Here is a 20,208-nt window from a genome sequence, read left to right on the forward strand (position 1 = left end):
TGGAACCAGTCTGTTGTTCCATGTCCAGTTCTAACTATTGCTTCCTGACCTGCATACAAGAGGCAGGTCAGGTGGTCTGGTATTCCCATCTCTTTCAGAATTTTCCACAGTTTATTGTGATCCACACAGTCAAAGGCTTAAGAACACTCTAATTTAAGAGTTGAGAAAAATAGTCATTATAGTTTCTTCTTGTTGATTTTCCAGACATTGCCTCTAAAACACATAAATGGTCCAGGACACCCTAAGGACCTGCCATTGTCTCATCTCAACCACTAGCATGCTTTACCTCACTTAGTTCAGCCACAAACTGGAGAAGAGGCAAAATGACTCACAGATTTTTTTTTTTTAAAGGAAGGAAGACATGGTAGGAAATAGCCAAGTACAGCCACAGCTCAATCCTCTTGATTCAAAGTACTAATATGCATATATTTTGATGCAACTATAAAGCCTGTTAATGGGCTTTTATTTCAAAGCCCTTATCAATACCCCTGCTTGTTCTTGCTGACTTTGAGTGAAAAGACCTTAAAAATAAATTTCAAAGTGAAAGGCAAGAGCCACTGCTCAGTTCCTAAAAATAGGTGACAGTATAATGTGTCCTGCCTCTGCAAGGTTTAATTTCAATTTTAACCTCTTTTTCTAAGCTGTGATATCTTCCTTGGGTCTTCAGTTTGGCTCAGACCCCCGCAGATGATTTAGGAAAGAATAAGATATAACTCCATCACAGCTCACTACCTTACCCCTTTTGTTAAGTGGTATCAGGTTTGTATACTCATCTCAGCAAAAAGGCTCTGGGCTACAGAAAACAATAATCATATTCTGCATCAGAGAGAAAAGGTGACAGTGAATTTCTATGGAAATGAAAGACTGTGGAAATCAAACAGGTAGAGATGAAAAGAGGGCAACTTTCAAAAACAGTATCTTTAAGGGCATTATTAGGTACATGATTATGACATATAATAAATTGAGGATTCCTGTAGTAAATTTCCATTTTCACCTCTGTGCATGCTACATGCTCTTTAATATATTGCCAGTATGGAGAATTTCAAATTGGGTGATTACAGGTCTTGGAAAGTAGAATTGTTTCTGATTCTGACAGCACACCTCATTACTGAGTACCTCACAGATTCGATGTAAATACCATGTGTTGTAAATTTGAATTTAGGCAAATTCCAAATCGGCTGCTGGAGAGCTGGAAGGCGCAGTGATAATGAGAAATAGCTCTGGAAAAAAACTTCTTCAAGGAAGGGCTCTAAGCGCGGGTGCCAACAGTTACTGTTTTCCTCTAGTCAGGTCAAAGCCTTGTTTCCAGACTGCTGTTGTCTTCCCTCTGATTCCCTCCCAAATCTTAGAATCTCATTGTTCTCATCTAGAAAATAAAGTCTCAAAGGACATTACTGGCTTTAAATGTGTAAGATCAAATGAAGCAGACGCAAGACACATAAGATGAAGGAACAAATGGTGAATTTGTTCTGCCACTCTCCTTTAGAGAGATGCAACAGGCATCTGAAAGGAACTGTAGTTGCTGACAAATCATGAAAAAAAAGAAAAATCACAAGGGAGAGAAAGAAGGTTAAGTATCACCCAGATTCATTATCAGCGACCACGTCTATTCTGCGAGACAGCATCTCAAACTGTTTCTGTTTCTCTAACGTAGCCCATGGACCACCAAGGGTCCCTGAAACCCTCTCAGGGGTCTGTGAAGTGAAGCCTATTTTCATACAAACATTGAGTAGTTGCTTTTCTCACTGTTCTGACACTTGCACTGATCGTACAAAAGAAATGTGAATGAAATCTACCACCAGTGAATACACCTATTGATTGCATTCTTCACCCCAAACACTTTAAAAGGAGGAAAAAGTGAACTTCATTTAAAACTGTTCTTAGTGAAGTGCTAAAATTCCTGATTTTATTGAAGCCTGCTCCTTGAGGATACATCTTTTTAATTCTGTGTGATAAAATGGGAAGCCCACAGAGCATTTCTGCTGCGTGCCCAAGAACTACGTGATCGTGAGGAAAAGCATGGATACAACTGTTAGATCTGCAAGCTGACCCAGGCACTGTTTCCATGGAATGTCAAATAACAGACACGTTATGGTTATTCTATCTTGGGTATCCACCAGATATTCTCAAAAGTGAAGGAAGTGAGCCTGCCATTTTGAGAAAAAGAAGTGAGAATATTTTCTGTCAATAAAATTTGAGTTTACAAACAAAAATTGGACTTTTAGAACACTGGTATTCCCCACCATGAGTTTGAGAGCTTCCCATTGTTTATATTCTGACGAGACTGGTGATTATTAACAAACGTGATTATTTTTATATTGTAGAATAAAGTGTGCTTATGTTTGAAAGATCAGGATAACTCAGTGAAACATTTTTTAAATGACTTTTTTCATGATGTTTCAAAATGGTGCATGGGTAAAAATCCCCATTCAGAATGCAAGACAGCACAACAGATTTTAGTGTAAAAAAGAGTACAAAAATTCAATGATATGCTTTCAGATTCCACATTGCAACTAACTTTAAGAAATCACCACTTTTGAATTTTGGTGATTTTCTGGCCACAATTACCTGAAAGTGAAATGAAGTGAAGTGAAAGTCGCTTAGTCGTGTCCGACTCTTTGCGACCCCACGGACTATACAGTTCACGGAATTCTCCAGGACAGAATACTGGAGTGGGTAGCCTTTCCTTCGCCAGGGGAGCTTCCCAACCCAGGGATTGAACCCAGGTCTCCCACATTGCAGGTGGATTCTTTACCAGCTGAGCCACAGGGAAGCCCAATTATCTGAAAAGTTTAATTTTAAAACTTTTTCAAGTACATATCTGTTTAAGGCCAGATTTTCCTCATATACATAAATCAAAACAAATCACAACTTGAATGCAGACAAAGGTACGAGAATCTAGATGTCTTCTATTAGTGAAACATTAAAGAGATTTGTAAACATGCACAAACAACAAAGCCACTCTTGTCACAAATTTTTGTTTTTACTTTGGAAAATAATTATTTTCATGCTATCAATGCTGTATGATGTGTATTATTTTATATTTATATATCTACAACTAATATTTACTATGAGGTAATAAATTACTTAAAATAAGCATATCTAAAACTTACCAGTTCAAATTTCCAATATAGTAACATTAATAGATAGTGTGTTAGTCACTCAGTCCTGTCTGACTCTTTTGCAACACTATGGACTGTAGCCCTCCAGGCTCCTCTGTTCATGGAATTCTTCAAGCAAGAATACTAGAATGAGTTGTCATTTCCTACTCCAGGGGATCTTCCCTACCCAGGGATCAAATCTGGGTCTCCGGCATTGCAGGCAGATTCTTTACTGTCTGAGCCACTAGGAAAGCCCTAATAGATAAAATCCACAGAAATAAAAGACTTATTGGGTTTCAAAATAAGGGAGTAAAGGAGTCTTGAAATAAAAAAATTTTAAAACTGCTGGTTTGGCTAACAACTTTAGATTTGGACATCTCCAGGTTCAAACCTTAATGCTTCTCAATTGTGTGGACTTTAGCAAGATATTTAATTGCTTGATTCTCAAGTTCCCCCATCTAGAAAATGGGAGGTTTAATGGTCAAGAGCAATAATAATTAAAAAAAAAATCTGTTAAGAAGTAACACTTTTAACTTGCTGAATACACTGCTTAACACAGAACAAAATTATAATGATCTCGTGAATTTCCAAAAAGCACCATCTAAGAATGAATTAAGGGCTTCATTGGTGGCTCAGTGGTAGAGAATCTGCCTGTCAATGCAGGAGACACTGGTTCAATCCCTGGATCAAAAAGATCCCCTGGAGAAGGAAATGGCAACCCTCCTGCCATTCTTGTATTCCTGCCTGGAAAATCCCATGGACAGAGGAGCCTGGCAGGCTACAGTCCATGGGGGTTGCAAAAGATTTGGACAAGACTTAGCAACTAAACAACAATAACAACAACAAAATAATCATAGGGTACCTTGTTACATATACACCACAGGTGTTGTACACCCTTAAGACCCAGCCTAAGCTGTTCTGTTTCCTCTGCCGGCCTGGCCCAGCCAGCACTGTTTCATAAAGAAGCCCAGGAAAGAAGATGCTCACCTCACATCCTTCAGTTCCTTCCTCTTTCTACAGATACCCTCCTCTTCTCCTTGCTGACATGTACCTCCCACCTGTAATCGCATGTCTATTCTCATCTCCCCATTGAGATACAGTGAACCAAGGAAGCATCTTTGAGAACTTCTATGACCTCGCACTCAGGATGAAAAGTAATTTTCTATCCTAATAGGCAGTTTCACTAAAATAAATTACCGGCAAAGAGAGTGAGCCTACAATACAGTTTCAATTAACACCTATCAATCTATCCAGCTCACAACCATCAGTGCCTCTGGAATCTTATCACCCCACCCTTCAAAACGTCACAACAGCTGCCTGTTCATAATGCACAGCCAGTGTGTTCTAACAGTACTTGGCTCCTTTCAAGGATATTTCAAGTTATTTCAAGGGCTTGGGTAAGTCATAATCCAATTCTTCTCTATCATTATAGTTCCTGAGAATAAATGAATGAGATTATTTCTAGTCCATTCCTTATTTCAATTTGACTCCAAAAAAATTAATTTTCTTTCTCAAAAGACCATTCACCTAAAAAGTTTTAGGCTTATATCAAAACTCAGAACACACCCTTTGCTTGACAAAGCTGTAGCTTAGAATGCTATCGCAGCAAAGCCCCAGATTTTAACCTTGAAAGGCAAGCATGTGCCAAAAATAATTTTTTTTCAGGACAAGTAGTTTTTAAAGGTAATGTTCCCTTTTCATTTCAGGGAATAATAAACTCCTAAGTATCAGGATACTTTTAGATAGAGAAAGTAACATTTCCTGCATGGATTTCCTTAGGGATATATCATTATTATACAACATTGTCCAATTATTATTATATAATATTATTTTCAACAAGCATAACAAATAACTGTTACCATATATTGAGAGTAACCGTTGTTGTTTAATCACTAAGTCATGTCCAACTCTTTGACACCCCATGAACTGGAACCTGCCAGGCCCCTCTGTCCATAGGATTTTTCCAAGCAAGAATGCTGGAGTGGGTATTTCTTTCTCCAGGAGATCTTCCCAACCCAGGAGACAAACCCATGTCTCCTGCATTACAGGCGGATTCTTTACCACTGAGCCACCAGAGAAGCCTTGAGAGTAATTACCTTGCATTAAACCCTATACTGGGTCTTTCATAAGTTATCTTCTTTAGTCCTTGCATGTGTGGTAGGTCGTTCCAGTAGTGTCCAACTCTTTGAGACTGTATGGACCATAGGCCACCACGCTCCTCTGTCCATGGATTTCTCCAGGCAAGAATGCTGGAGTGGGTTGCCATGCCCTCTTCCAGGAGATCTTCCTGACCCAGGGATAGAACCTGTGTCTCTTACATCTCCTGCATTGGCAGGTGAGTTCTTTACCACTAGTGCCACCTGGGAAGCCCCATTTAATCCTTACAACATTCCTATAAGTATTATTATTCTTATTTTATAGATGAGAAGTTAACTTAGGTCACATGACAAATACAGAGAGTTTATGTACAATTATTTAAGTCAAAGAACTGATAAGGGTGCATGGCAAAAACAGGTCAAGATCTCTCCTTCCCTAAGGCAAATAAGCACCCAATTACCTTCCTAATATGGTATCTCAAAGAGTATAAAAAATCTAAGGATTCCCTCTATAGCACCTTGCATTTCCAGAATTTCTCATTGTACTCATTGATTATATTCACCCTCCTAACTTTGCAAAACTTTTTCCCCATCAGAAGTGGTCAAGCCAGTTAGCTTCATAAAGAAGAGTCCATTTCAGGTTTGGGTTTTCAGGACAAGCAAATTAGGTCAAAATCCTGGTGTGTGATTTCATTCCATATAAGGGTATGCCAGACAACGCACTTTCATGAATTTTTGTGCTGCTAATGCCAAAATTTTCCAAGCATCTCACATAGGTAGTAGACAAGGGGAAACTTCAGCTGATGAAGATGAAAGAAAAATGTAAAACTCTTTCAATGTGCCTATAGTATCCTAAACAACAAACCACTCCAATTGCTTGCAGATTTGTACTGGCTTCTACCCAACCAGAGTGCTTCTACTCTGCCAACTTTATATTGGAAATGATCGCCCTGCCTTGGTATTTGATGGTCAATTTCACATTATTTCAGCAATGCTTGAAGAAATGCTTTTCAACAATTTGTAGAAATCCTGGCTGCAGATCAACCCACCATTTTCAGTCAAGAAGAAGTGCCAACAATAAGGGGTTAGCCTTACCTAGTGGAATCTAGTTCCGGATCCCTGAATATTGCAAAGTATTTAAATTTCCTAAACTCTGGATGCCCAACTATATTATATTAAATCACCACCACTTTCACTCCCAACAGACAAGCTCCATTGCTTTGATCCCAGAACCCTGATTAACTTATTTCCTTTCAGGGAAAGAACTGCCAGATGAGGCCAGATAAACAAAAGGACAGCATTCTGAACAAAGCATCTGGCTCTACAGCTGTCAACTTTGGGGAAGTCTTACCTTCTCTGGTCCTTAATTCTTTTAATCTGTGAAACGAGCAATCAATTTAAGCAATCCTAAATTTCTCTTCCAGTTCTAGTCTCATGTCACTCTGATCCACTGTCCTACAGCACACTCTCTGAGACAAAGGTGATTATCAACCTTAGGTTAGAATCAGATCATTTTCCAAATATTTCACTCTCCAGGTGCGAAGCATGTGAAATTATCCTTAAGGAAATGAATATTCTCACCCAGGCTCTGAAGCCAAAAATTAACCTTACATTTCTTTGACTTAAAAAAAAAAAAAATATGCTAAAATAACCACTTGGATGGGTTATACCAAACACAGTCAGAAGAAGAAGTAAACTGTTATTTGGGTAATTATTTTACAAACGAGTCTGAAAAACAAAAACGTAACATACATGTAAAACATGTAAAACTTCCAGTAGACCTACATTTCCAGTAGACCTATCACAGGGGAAGATTCTAAAAGACCTAAAGTCTATAGTTTTTCCCTTGTAAATCTCAAAGAATCAAAATTCAGAGGGGTTAAACAATTGCCAGGTGTTAAACAGGTACCTTGGAAAGAGTGGAAGATATAGAAGAAAATATTGATATCATCTGCCTTAGAGACAAAACACGTTATTTGAAAGTACTGTATAACTCTGCCATACAATTCCAGAGAAAGGGAGTGCGTAACGAAGTTGTATTTGCTGGAGGCAAAGCAACCACGCTGCTGCATGAAAAACTCTTTGAAATGGTTAGTGCAAAGATTCCCCAAACTTTGTTTTCATGGTATGGATTTACACTTCATGGTCCTGAAATTTGGGGATGTAGGAAGAAGAGACTCAGAACAAAGTAAGTAGTAACACAAGGAGGTATGTCAAGTGACACTGCTCCAGCTTCTGCCCTCTTTTGGCCAGAGAAGTGAGAAAAGTATGAAGCAGCTTCAAGTAACCAACTCAAAGAACTCCAGGGAAGGCTTCAAAATCTTCCAGGCTCTCAGTCTACATTACTTGTTGGGGGTTCCTATCTTTCCAGGGAATCACTCTACATACACCATCACTGAATGCAAGGAAAGAATTTTACTATTCTCATCAACATCCCAAATCTAGGACCGTCTGTCCTGCCTCTACTGATTCTTGTACAGTGAGCAATTCAAGAACTAAAAGGTTCCACCCGTCTAAACCTCAGTCAAAACTTACGATGAACAGTAAGGAAGCTTAGTTCTTTGGATATGATTCAGTCACTCTATTAAGTGTCCAAAAGCTCTAGAGCTAAAATGTTCAGTGGGAGCACTTACCCAATATGGTTGGTCCTTAAAGAAATTTCCAGTTCTCTTAGCACTTGCGTGGATTCTTGAACACGCCGTCTGAATTTCTATAATTCAAGAACACATATTCTCACAAAAGATATTTTAGCAAGTGTTATAACTGTAGCTTACTTGTAATAAGTTTAACAGAATACAGAAACATCTCTGCTTCTAAAGTGGGCTTCTCTCACATTTCTTTTTTGCAAAGCACATAAATTTTTCTCATTGTTAACAGTCAGCTTATGCACAAGGACTAGGGAAAATGACTTATTTCATGCAATAACTGTCTCTAAGTAGCTTTTTTCTCCCCCTACCCCACAATACCTTGTGTTGGGGTCCCTGAAATCATTCGTTTCAGTGATTCAGGAGGGCTCACAGGACCCAACATATAGTTATCCTTACAGCTAGGATTTATTACAGCAAAAAGTTACAAAGTATAATCCACTAAAGGAAAAGGTGCATAGAGTGAAGTCCAGAGGAAACCAGATACATGTTTCCAAGTCTCTCCCGAGATGAGTGACAAATGACAATATTTGTGAAATGTTTTCAGCCACGGAAGCTCATTGGAAACTTAGCGCTATTATTTAGTTGCATAGTCATGTTGACTGTTTGCAACCCTGTGGACTGTAGCCTGCCAGGCTGCTCTGTCCAAGGGATTTCCCAGGCAAGAATATTGGAGTGGGTTGCCATTTCCTTCTCCAGGGGATCTTCCCAACCCAGGGACTGAATTCACAACTCCTGCATTGGCAGGCAGGTTCTTTACCACTGAGGCCCCAGGGAAGCCCAGAAACTTAGTACCTGGGATTTCTATTGGGGGCTCATCAGTTAAACACTCTCTGCCGAACACATACCAAAAGGGCAGACTTCCAGAAGGAAAACAGGCATTCTGCATAAACCATGTGGTTGGCATCAACAGTTCAGGCACAGTGAGTCATTATCAACAGGGAATTCTGAGAACTCTCCCGAAATTCAAGTGTCCAGTTGCCAAACGAGGGCCAACCTTGCAAGCATGCCTTTCTGAGGTGGCGATCTCAGACCTGCTATGTTTATTCTTTTCTGCATTACCTCACGTGGAAGGTCCCTCTAGACACTTCCCTCTACTTGACGAATATCCTTCCTCATTCCCCTGCCTATCAAAATTCCATGTGTCCTCAGGATACTAGGGCTCCTTCTCTGCTGCCATGGCTGCAGAAGGAACAGGGTCATCCAGCTCCAAAGACAAAGGCGTCCCGAGGACAAAGGACAGGAGGAAGGTTAGAACGGAGGATTCCAGGATGTGGGGAGGGGAATGCCCTGCCACAGGCCAGCCTTGGTGCCCCCAGGAAGACTGGACTCCTGCTCAACACATATGGGTTCTAGTTACCCTTGCCTCCTCTTCTGAAGGTCCTTGTGCTTCTCCACCAGCTGCCTCTCCAAAGACTCTCAAAAGTTTTCCGACTGCCGTTTCTGAAGCACCCTGAAGACCTTCTCAGGTGTGCAGCATCCAGGACATGTGAAATTAAAGCATCCCTGATGCCATGAAGAAAACAGCCAACCTCAATTTGTCAAGAATGGCTTAAGACAAAACAGAGTCATCTGTAGTTTGGAGGGACATCTACGCCCAGTGCTTCTTGGGGAGCTTTCCAGCAAACGAGGACTGGTCTGTGGTCACACAGCTGAGGAAACCACTTCCAAGTGTGCTGGCTGCTCCAGAGGGGCCAGTCCCACGGCGGAGTCACAAGCCTTGGGATGTCTGCACATGTGCCTCTCGGAAACAACTCAGCTATGCATTATGCATAGTTCATCCCCCGCAACCTGTGCTGGTTCCCTAACTCAGCCTTATACTTCCTCAGGGCAAGATCATCCCTCATACAGGATGACAAAGACAACTGGGGTAGCACCAAGGATCTAACAGAGTACAAAGGAGGATCTGCAGAAGAACTAAGAGGCACATGTCAAAACAACGTAGCACAAAATACTGAGATAACAGGTATGACGACAATAGCAGATAATATTTATCAGCCATTTACTATGGAAGGCGCTACACTTTTGCAACTGCAGGATTAACTGAGACACAACTAAACTGACTTCACCACGTGTTCTGTTCTCTGGGCGAACTGTTTGAATTTCAGTCGAACTCTGCACCAAAGAACCTTGGCATATACTTCCCTAACACATAATGACTGCCAACACTCTGCATCTGTACAATGTACCCAGGATGCTTTACAAAACTTCAAAGGGAAACTGTGTGCCTGTGGGAATCAGCAAAAAAAAAAAAAGAGTTGGGTACCATTTATTAGCAGAGTTCAGCCTTCCTCCAGCCCTCTCTGTAAAAGGCAGGCCCAGGGAGGAGTCCACGGAGACAGCTAAGCCCTGGAGACCCATATAATAGGTTTCCTTTTACATCTGCAGTGCCCACAGAGAAGCAGACTTCTCTCTTCATGGCCCGTCGCCTTTCTCCACGCCAGACATGAGCACACCCCTGCAAAGTGCAGACTGAGACCCGCCTGGTATTATTAAATAAGGAGGCTGGTTTGGAGAGATATCTAATTTAGGCTCTTCCTTCCCTGCCCTACAGGGTTTCATTTAAAACTACTTAGAAGAAATAGAATATGCTTAAGAAATTTTTTTCAGAAGACAGCAAATTAAGAATCTTCAATTCAATGTGAACAAAAGATTAATGAATGAAGTACTTGAGGACTCCAGATGCAGTTAAGGGGAGACTGCTTGGTTTAGACTGTCTGGCTAAAATGGAAAGCCTGATTAGAAATCTTTTACCCCATAATGCAACTGAGACTTGTAAACTCATTTTAACTGCAAGCCATGCCTTACTCCAAGCAAAATCTCCTTTTCTCAAGACTTTAAGCATGACAATTATGTTGAGTGGAACAGATCATTTCCTACTGCCAGCTCCTGACAGAACTCTTACTAAAGCAGGGATGGTTGATCCAATGTCCATTTTAGGTGTTTGGTTTTTTGTTTTTTTCCTGAGAGCTGAATGACTGATCTTGAAAAATGAGGCTCAGGCCAAAGACAACCATTCAGATGAACACACAAGGCCAGGGCAGAGACGTCAGGAATGAAGGTCAGTCCAAAGAGACATCCTTTGACTAGGGTCTCTTTATGAAGTTACTTGCAAGGAAGTAAGACACTTTCTGTGCAGCTGATTTGTTGTTGCTTTTCATTTTGCATCCTTTGCCTTATCCTTTATCCTTTTCCAAGGGAGAACTGGAACTGGGCCAGGCGATCCCACCTCCTCCCTCCAACCATCTTCCTCCCCATGGGGCTCGGGGCTGGAGTCTAGGTGCTCTCTAGGAGTTTTCATATTTTGCTTTTTAAAGAATTTGACAAATGTTGAGATGACTGTCGGGGATGGGAGATAGGGGTGAGGGGACCTCTCAGTACTGTATCGGATTCTGCCACATCCACCTTGGGGCCTCCCTGGTGGCTCAGATGGTAAAGAATCTGCCTACAATATGGGAGACCTGGGTTCCAACCCTGGGTCAGGAAAATCCCCTGGAGAAGAGAACGGCTACCCACTCTGGTACTCTTGCCTGGAGAATCCCATGGACAGAGGAGCCTGGCGGACTACAGTCCATGGGGTCACAAAGAGTCAGACACGACTGCGTGACTGAACACACACACAGAGAGCTCAGGACAAGTGTGCTCAATGCTGGGATCTAAGCCACCCAGCCAGAAGCTTTACAAGCTAGGGGGTTTCTGAAAATATTTCTCATGTAGAATTTTGCTGCCCTTGTGCAAAAGAAAGAATTTCTTTTCTGGGTTCTGTTTTATGCATATGGGTACACCTTCCTTTAACTTCCTCTAATCTGATGAGATTGAAGGCTGCGATATCCTGGGGAAGGGCACAAGAAAGAAATTGAGAATGATGCTGCTGCCGCACAGTGGGTAAGGAGAGGGTGGGACGAATTGAGAGAGCAGCATGGAGACATACACATTATCATAAGCAAAACAGGCAGCCAGCGGGAATTTGATGTATGATACAGGGAGCTCAAACCTGGTGCTCTGTGACAAGCTAGAGGGATGGGGTGGGAGGTGGGAGGAAAGTTCAAGAAGGAGGGGACATATGTATACCTATGACTGAGTCATGCTGATGTACAGCAGAAATCAACACAATATTGTAAGGCAATTATCCTCCAATTAACAATAAATAAGTTATAATAAAATAAAAAAAAATTAAGCAGCTGTCTCATTTAGGGGACCTGACAGAAGTTCCGTGTTAAAAAGAAACATGTGTACCGTATTTAGGAGGAGGGTAGTAGGATACTTTGACAGGTACATTCTTAGAAGAGGAGGCTATGTCATACACGGCGTCTAGGTGACAGCAGAGATCCACAGACCATTTGCCTCATCACTCCTAGACTTCATTTCTGCTTGTCTACATAGCAACCACAGGACAAAGGGCCAGGAAACATCCCAAAGGAAATAATAGTTGTTCTCCTTTGCTTGATTTCTTTCGGCAGAGGGAGGGCAGTGCTTAGAATGGAAGCAGGAAACAAAATTTAAAAATGTATCTCCGAGCCAAGAGACCCGGAAACAGCAGCTAACTAGGAAAAGTGTGCCTTTCTGCTCCTGAGTCACGTGCTGAAACAACAGAGGGAATTCAGCTCAAGATACTGTCAGGGCAGCCCTGAAAGCAGGAGCTGTGGCAGGTCAACCGAAAAACAAGTGCTGTCTGGTGACAGGCCCTTCACCCATCGTAAGCAAGGGCGGCTCTGCCCTGAGACATCCCAGGGCTGATCCAGGCCCAGCGGGCTGTGCCAGGCTACATGCTTTACCACGAGGCATCAGTTTAAACCAATTGTGTGGCTGCACAAAGCAGAGCTTGTCTGTAAGAGGAGAGAGTCTGCTGAGAATGGAATCAGCTATTCTCTCCTCACCTTCTCAGGGCCTGGGGCACGGCTGGGGGAGAAGCCACGAAGAGCATCAACACAGGATGTGAGCACACAGCTGGGATGACAAAGCCCCAGTGATTTTTCAAGGTCTCTGGAAACGCACCAAGTCATGGAAGACAAGCATTCTCTTTGCGAGGCCTTGTTTTTCTGGGGGCCTGAACACCTCCGAGCTGAACTAACCACCCAATATAATTATAAATGGCAGCTACTAAGTAACCATCAGATGTACACAACTCCCATCTCAGGAAAGAACTTTTAAACACATTCTCAAGAGAGGATGACTTTTTTCTTTGTCTTTTCATGTTGTCAGGCTCCAACAACTCCAGGGTTGTTTTCCCGGAGGCACTGGCAGAGTTTATAACAGAGAGGAAGGAAGGTCTCCTCGAGGGCGCAAGGATTGTCCCAGGCAGTGAGGAAGCGACAACATGCAGTGGAAACAAATCCATCTTACCTTCCTGGTTACTGCTGGATCCAGATAGCCTTTGAGCTTTTGAATATAAGTATGGGGAGGGTTCTTCACCTGGAATCGTTCCTGCAGGAAGCACGAAAGTAAAGTGAAAAGCATGAAAGCTCTGAAGGCATGAAAGTCATATTCACACAGATTGATGCCGCTGATCCAAAGCCAAAACGCACCCACAGCGTGACTGTGGTGCTGCAAAGAGTCATTGGTTTTGAATCTTCAGAGTAAATGTTCTTATCCCCTCTTTGCCAAGGAGGAAACTGAAACTTAAAGGAACTCAGTCCTTCCCTAAGATGAAGCAGTGAGTCAGGGACACCAGGGGATTCAAACCCATGTCTGTTCAACTTGAGAGTCTGACCTGCTTTCCCTGTGGGGCTCTGCAGCTCCCTTTCTGGAAATAATCTGCCTGCCCTGGGTGCAGGGTCCTCTTTCAGCAGGTCTTCCATCTGTGGCATATTCTTTGAAGCTCTTGTTAGCAGATCATTTTCTTTTGAATTTTTATTTTATCTTTGGAAATATCCAAAATTTGACTCAAACTAGATAAAATTAAATTGTTTCAAAAATGAGTAATGAGGCTACTGCTCAGAGATTGCAGTGAGTATGTGCATATTTCTGTGCAGGTGTGTGGCCATTAAAGGATTCCTAAGGCAGTTTCCAAATCAGAAAACCCCAAAATATTGTGATTAAAGGCACAATCACTGAAACAGCATATAATATATGTATATATAACACATATATCTCAGGTGATATTTGAATGTAGATCTGGGCTGAGGCCTGAGACTCTGCATTTCTAACATGTTTCATGCCAATGCTGTGGATGGAAGGACCACACTTTGAGAAACTCATGTCCATGTGTATTAGATTTTATAGGCCATAATGTCTAAAGCAGAAGTAGTAGTAAACTGGACAAATCCAAAGGCCCACACTATAAAAGGGCTAAGTACTATATTATAGGCATATCATAATAAACTACATTCTGATGAGCAAGAACACACTGTACTTCACGGTGCTATTTGGACGGGATCTTATAAACCTGTGGGGGCTTCCCAAGGGGCTCCAGTGGTAAAGAACTGGCCTGCCAATTCAGGAGATGTAAGAGTTGCAGGTTCATAGATGCCCATCAGCAGACGAACGGATAAGGAAGCTGTGGTACATATACACCATGGAATATTACTCAGCCGTTAAAAAGAATTCATTTGAATCAATTCTAATGAGATGGATGAAACTGGAGCCCATTATACAGAGTGAAGTAAGCCAGAAAGATAAAGAACATTACAGCATACTAACACATATATATGGAATTTAGAAAGATGGTAACGATAACCCTATATGCAAAACAGAAAAAGAGACACAGAAATACAGAACAGACTTTTGGACTCTGTGGGAGAAGGTGAGGGTGGGATGTTTCGAGAGAACAGCATGTATATTATCTATGGTGAAACAGATCACCAGCCCAGGCTGGATGCATGAGACAAGTGCTCAGGCCTGGTGCACTGGGAAGACCCAGAGGAATCGGGTGGAGAGGGAGGTGGGAGGGGGGATCGGGATGGGGAATACATGTAACTCCATGGCTGACTCATGTCAATGTATGACAAAACCCACTGAAATGTTGTGAAGTAATTAGCCTCCAACTAATAAAAATAAATGAAAAAAAAAAGAGTGGCAGGTTCAATCCCTGGGTTGGGAAAATCCCCTGGAGGAGGGCATGGCAACTCACTCCAGTCTTGTTGCCTGGTGAATCCCATGGACAGAGGAGCCTGGTGGGCTATGGGCCATAGGACCACAAAGAATCGGACACGACTGGACCGACTTAGCACAGCAAAGCACTATAAACCTGATGTTGAGATGAAAGAGAATACATGATTTCTTTAACAAGAGGCATAATTAAAAACTAATGGTTAGGGACACACATGGGTGGTTTATTCTCACACACATATACACACACAGCTGAGTGATTTGCATAAAAATAATAGTCAAGGACCAAGATGGGGAAGGGGAATACAGACTGATTCTGAGAGGCTGGCAATGTTCTTTTTGACCTACCAGTAGTTACACTGTGCTAATTTTATCTTACTTATTATGCTATTCTTAAATTTCACAACTTTTCCTGTATACATGCTGTATTTGCCACACAGAAAAAGGTTATACAAATCAGCTCCAAAAGGGAAAAAACAAAAATTTATCATGAAATCAGAACAATTCTTATCAAGTTTTTTTTCTACACACATCTCAAAAGATGTTTTCCTAGGAATTATTTTTAGCCTGATTATTGTTTACACCAAAATGGAATTTAGTGTTTCACAATGCTGACAATTGGCCAGCATAATAAGTGTTTGTTTATCCCATATAAATTTGTATTTCTTCAACACAGGGAACCACAACATTCTTCCTGGTCCACTCAAGGCTTCTTTGCTTACAGATTTAGAAATGCTAAATTTCTATTGCTAAATCTTATTATTATCAAAAGACCATTTTATTAGTGAAAAAATATATTTTATTACTTTTAAATAAAAGAAAGTGGCTTATAGTGAGATGCCTATCAATACTTCCCCTTTACTTAAAAATGATCATGGCAAATTTCATAGTATACAAACTTGCTCGCCACAGAACTGTTTAAAAAAAAGGTCAGCTTATTATTTCTAATTATCCCCCCGAATTTTCAATCCCACAAGCAAGTTTTAAATAATGATTCACACATATTCAACATCTTGGGTGCCACTGTGTCTATGTATCAAGTCCTAATTTTTTTTTTAAACACTACCCACTAAGGGATCAGTTAGGATCCAACTGTCACAGGATTTTAGCAATAGCCCAGCTGAGGGCTAAAATAATCAAAAAAAGCACCACATTCCCAAAATGAACTGATAAGTGATCTAGGAAACAGTTATTATTTCCAACCTTGTGTATGACAGCAGCTGATGCCAGGGATACATACACCTGGATATAAATGAAACAATGCTTTTTAATAATACAATCCAATTACCCAAATTTTTAGACATCCCATGACCAGCGACAACTCATATCGTATTCTATTCTTCTATAGCCAATACTACTTACCTCTCTCTATAAAGTTCCTAACACATGAAACTCAGTGAATTTTAACTCTGGCTAATGTAGCATTTGCTTGAGGACCTAAAATCTTAAATCTGTGGACAGTTATGGAGAGATTTCTAAAGTTTCTTCTTGTAGACAATGTCTTCACACCACAAGAGCTATATTTATTCCTTTAAAATAATTTGGCTGACTAGCATATATAATATATTGACATTCACTAAGTTAGTAAAATCCCACTTTCTTTCTTAGGGTAGTTTTCTGTTTCTTACTTAAGACTGTGGTCTTGTCACCCAGAGGGACTTTTGCAAATAGACACATTTGCTGGTCCTGTTGACTTGATTAGTTTCCTTAAAATTAATCTTTTGAAATTATGAACAGGGTCCAAATTTAACAAACATACTTTTTCAAATGTGCTTAGGATTTGGTATTGTGTTTTAGGCATTTTTTCTTCACTTGTCTGAGTAACTTACTAATATTATTTCTAAGAAACATAAAATGAAGAAAACTGATGCTTTAAAACACAGTCAGGGGACTTCCCTGGTAGCCCAGTGGTTGAGACTCTGTGCTTCCAATGCAGCGTGGGAACTAAGATTCTACCTGCTTATGCAACCAAGAAATAAATAAACAAAAAGATGATGATTGTAGATAAGTTTCAAAATGTCATTAAATTTTTTAAAAATTAAAAATAAAACACAGTGTGTCTACATCATGGTGATTTCTCAAAAAACTATACGGCTCTGCCTACCTCCAGGGACTCAAGTGAAATTTTTATGGAGAAAAAATACAAAGCCCAACTATTTTCCTACAAGTTGGAGTTGTTTGTCTAACCTCAAAAGGAGCTACTGTTTGAGTTATAAGTCCAGCACCTGATGCACCAAGCCTTTTCTGTCTGTCTATCTTCAACATGGCCATTTGGAAAACAGAAACATTTGGGGGAATACATTGGAGAATTTAAGTACCACGTTAAAACATATTTATTTTTAAGAACTTTGGGTGGATTATTGGCACCATGCTTATTTAAATGAATTTTTTTTTCCTCTAAGTACTAGAATTTTAGATTTTGCATTGAAACTCAAAATTGATGTGACTGCAGTTTTCCATCATCCTCACTTCTGAGACGCCTTCATATTCCACATGTTATTTTCAATAACTAGTTACATGCTTCTTCAACATCATTGATAAATGTAGCTTAATTAGATTAAACCCCTAACTTCAGTTACATTATATAGAAATATGGTTCTTAGGGATAAAAATTTGGTGATTTGTCAATAGGAATGAATAAGCCATCTGAAAGAGCTTTAAAAATACTAATTCCTTTCAAAATATCTAATCAAGCAGCATCACTAGCACTCTGACCTCCTGCTATTTATTTCCTTGCGTGACTGAACTTTCTTCATGAGATTTCTAGATGGGAAATAACAATGGCTCTGAGGGTTTTAATTATTCTCTATAAACACTCAAAGAACTGAGCCTAAATCCATTTCTTACTATTTAGGACACTATTGCTGACAAACTGCATTGAAAGAACCATGGGAGGAAAGAGAGGGGAGAACAGACCTTAGAATCTTCATGAAGTGTCTGAGCCTTTTGCAAATATTTTATTTTAATAAATTAGAGTGTTAGTAATCCAATTTCTCTGGGAACGACCAGAAAATGTCTTCCCACTGCTAAAAGCAACTTCATTTATACAAGTCCAAGAGCACAATTACCCTTTCCTCTGGAGTAGCACTCTCTGTTTCTCAAAGATAATCAACTTATCTTTCAACAACACTTTACAGTTTACCATATTCTGTAGACCTCTTAACTTACTCAAGCCTCCCTACCTGCCAAGTAGATATTAAGTCCACTTTACAGATGAGGAACCAAAGCTCAGAGAGTAAATGATTTGCCTTAAATCACACACACCCACACACCCAGATCAAGGATTCAAACTCAAGTTTTCTGACTTTGGTCCTTGTTCTTTTCACTATACTGTAATAAGTGTGCCCATCTTGTTTTTGATAGAAGAAGTTTTTAAAAGACAAAAAACATGCTCTACTTTGAGTTCTAATATATAAATACTTGGCACCCAGTCCTTAATAATGTTCAAAGAATTAAACTTCTTTTAGATACCACATACAAGTCACTTCTCGCATAAATTACAGTTATGTTGTTGTTTAGAAGTACACAAAGAGACTGAACACACTCTGTATGGGGCACACACCCAGTGGTTCTGTGCTGGATATGTCAACCACACTCAGGTCATAGCTAAAGGACTTCTGCAGATAAGCTTGTGCCGTATCTCTCATGGCTCTGAAACCGCCTAGTGACTTCCATAATTATACATTCATTTCTCATCAACTCAATCCACTAAGGCTTACACCAGCATCCCCTCTCCCCACTGGCCACCAGCAAAATCACTGGCTACACACAGGCCAGCCCTGCAGATAAGGAAAAAAACAAAGCATTGACAGGATTCCACTAATGACCATGGTTCAAGTCTATGGCAACCCAAATTAAAACACCAGGTCATTCATGTAATGACCTATAAGGGAAAAGAATCTAAAAAAGAGTGGATATGTGTATATAACTGATTCACTTTGCTCTACAGAAACTACCACAACATTGTAAACCAACTATACTCCAATAAAGGCTTCTCTGGAGACTCAGTAGTAAAGAATCCACTTGCCAACACAGGAAACGCAGGTTTGGTCCCTGGGTCAGGAAGATGCCCCAGAGGAGGAAATGGCAACCCACTCCAATATCCTTGCTGGGATAATCCCATGGACAGAGGAGCCTTGTGGACTACATGGGGTCGCAAACATTCAGACATGACTGAGTAACTGAGCATGTATACTCCAATTAGAAAAAAAAAAGAAAAAGAAAGAAAATCAGGTCATTCTTTAAATAACTTAAATGAAGGGGCTCAGAGAGAAGTGCTAGATTCATTAGGTAAGTCACAGTGCATGGAACTCATCTGCTATGCTACAACATGGCCTTCTCTATTAGACACAGACAGGCAGCCTTAGATTCTTTCTAACCAGCTGAACTGTTTCTCTGGGGCCTCCCTCCATGCTGCCCTCTCCCCACCTAAATCTAATAAAGTTTGTCATTGAAAGCCTTTCTGCATAAAGGTTTGGAATTGGACATTCCACTCACCTAGTATATTTCTGATCCCTTGCATCCTCTCCATCCATGTGTATAATTATATGAGAAATTACTTAATTGAGGTTAATTTGGCATTGGCTGGACTTACAACAAGCATGTTATAAGCATTTCCGCTCCATAAATTCTATTTGGATAAGCAACTCCAAAATCAAACAGAATTTCATTCAAGTTTATCTTATACCTTCATATTATGAAGTTTACGGGGAAAAAAAAAAAAAACACTATAGTGAGTCTCTAGGAAATGAATGGCTCATGGGGGACACACTTCGTGCTGAGTTTTCTCCCTGTTTGGAACAGTCACAGGTCACCGGCTCTATTTCAGTAGTGGATTAAGCAAAGCTATACAAACTGCTTAAACACCCTTAGAGACAAATTAGACATCACCATCATTATGCCATTATTAATGTTTCATTATTCTGCTCCTGTCATAAATTTAGATGGTGAAAATTCAAAGGGTTTTTTTGTGTGTGTGTGCTTTTGGGCACATCATAAGCTCTCTAAGCTTGAATGATTTTTCTTCCTAGCTGAAAGTATTTGGGCTTCCTTTCCCAAGGCTGAGTAAGCCAACTGTTGTCTCTAAATGAGCTCTAATTACAATCAGCATCACTGCTGCCAGTGAGTAGTCATTTGTAGGACTTAGCTTGGTGCTCAAGACTCTTCAGAGCTACAAGGACAGGAATAACCTATGTCCTCAAAGGGTTTACCCTCTAAAATGGAGAACACTGACACGAGTAGGTGAGGAGAAAACTCAGAAATAAAATATCACATGAATATTGTACATAGACAGAAGTGATTTTCACGATATAGCAGAGA

The 20,208-nt window shown here is 40.5% G+C and overlaps 1 protein-coding gene across 6 annotated transcripts in view; it reads right to left on the minus strand.

The window, feature by feature from the left end:
• FMNL2 (formin like 2) overlaps nucleotides 1-20,208 on the minus strand; it is a 326,152-nt gene that overhangs the window by 93,032 nt on the left and 212,912 nt on the right. For all 6 annotated transcript variants that reach the window (XM_061135292.1, XM_061135288.1, XM_061135290.1 and 3 more), the window contains exons 3-4: nucleotides 13,186-13,266; nucleotides 7,831-7,907 (exon numbers count right to left, since the gene is read on the minus strand). In XM_061135292.1, coding sequence (XP_060991275.1) covers nucleotides 7,831-7,907; nucleotides 13,186-13,266 — 158 coding nt within the window. The remainder of the gene's footprint in view (nucleotides 1-7,830; nucleotides 7,908-13,185; nucleotides 13,267-20,208) is intronic.

The sequence above is a fragment of the Dama dama genome, chromosome 33 (assembly GCF_033118175.1).
Source record: "Dama dama isolate Ldn47 chromosome 33, ASM3311817v1, whole genome shotgun sequence".
NCBI classification, from domain to species: Eukaryota; Metazoa; Chordata; class Mammalia; order Artiodactyla; family Cervidae; genus Dama; species Dama dama.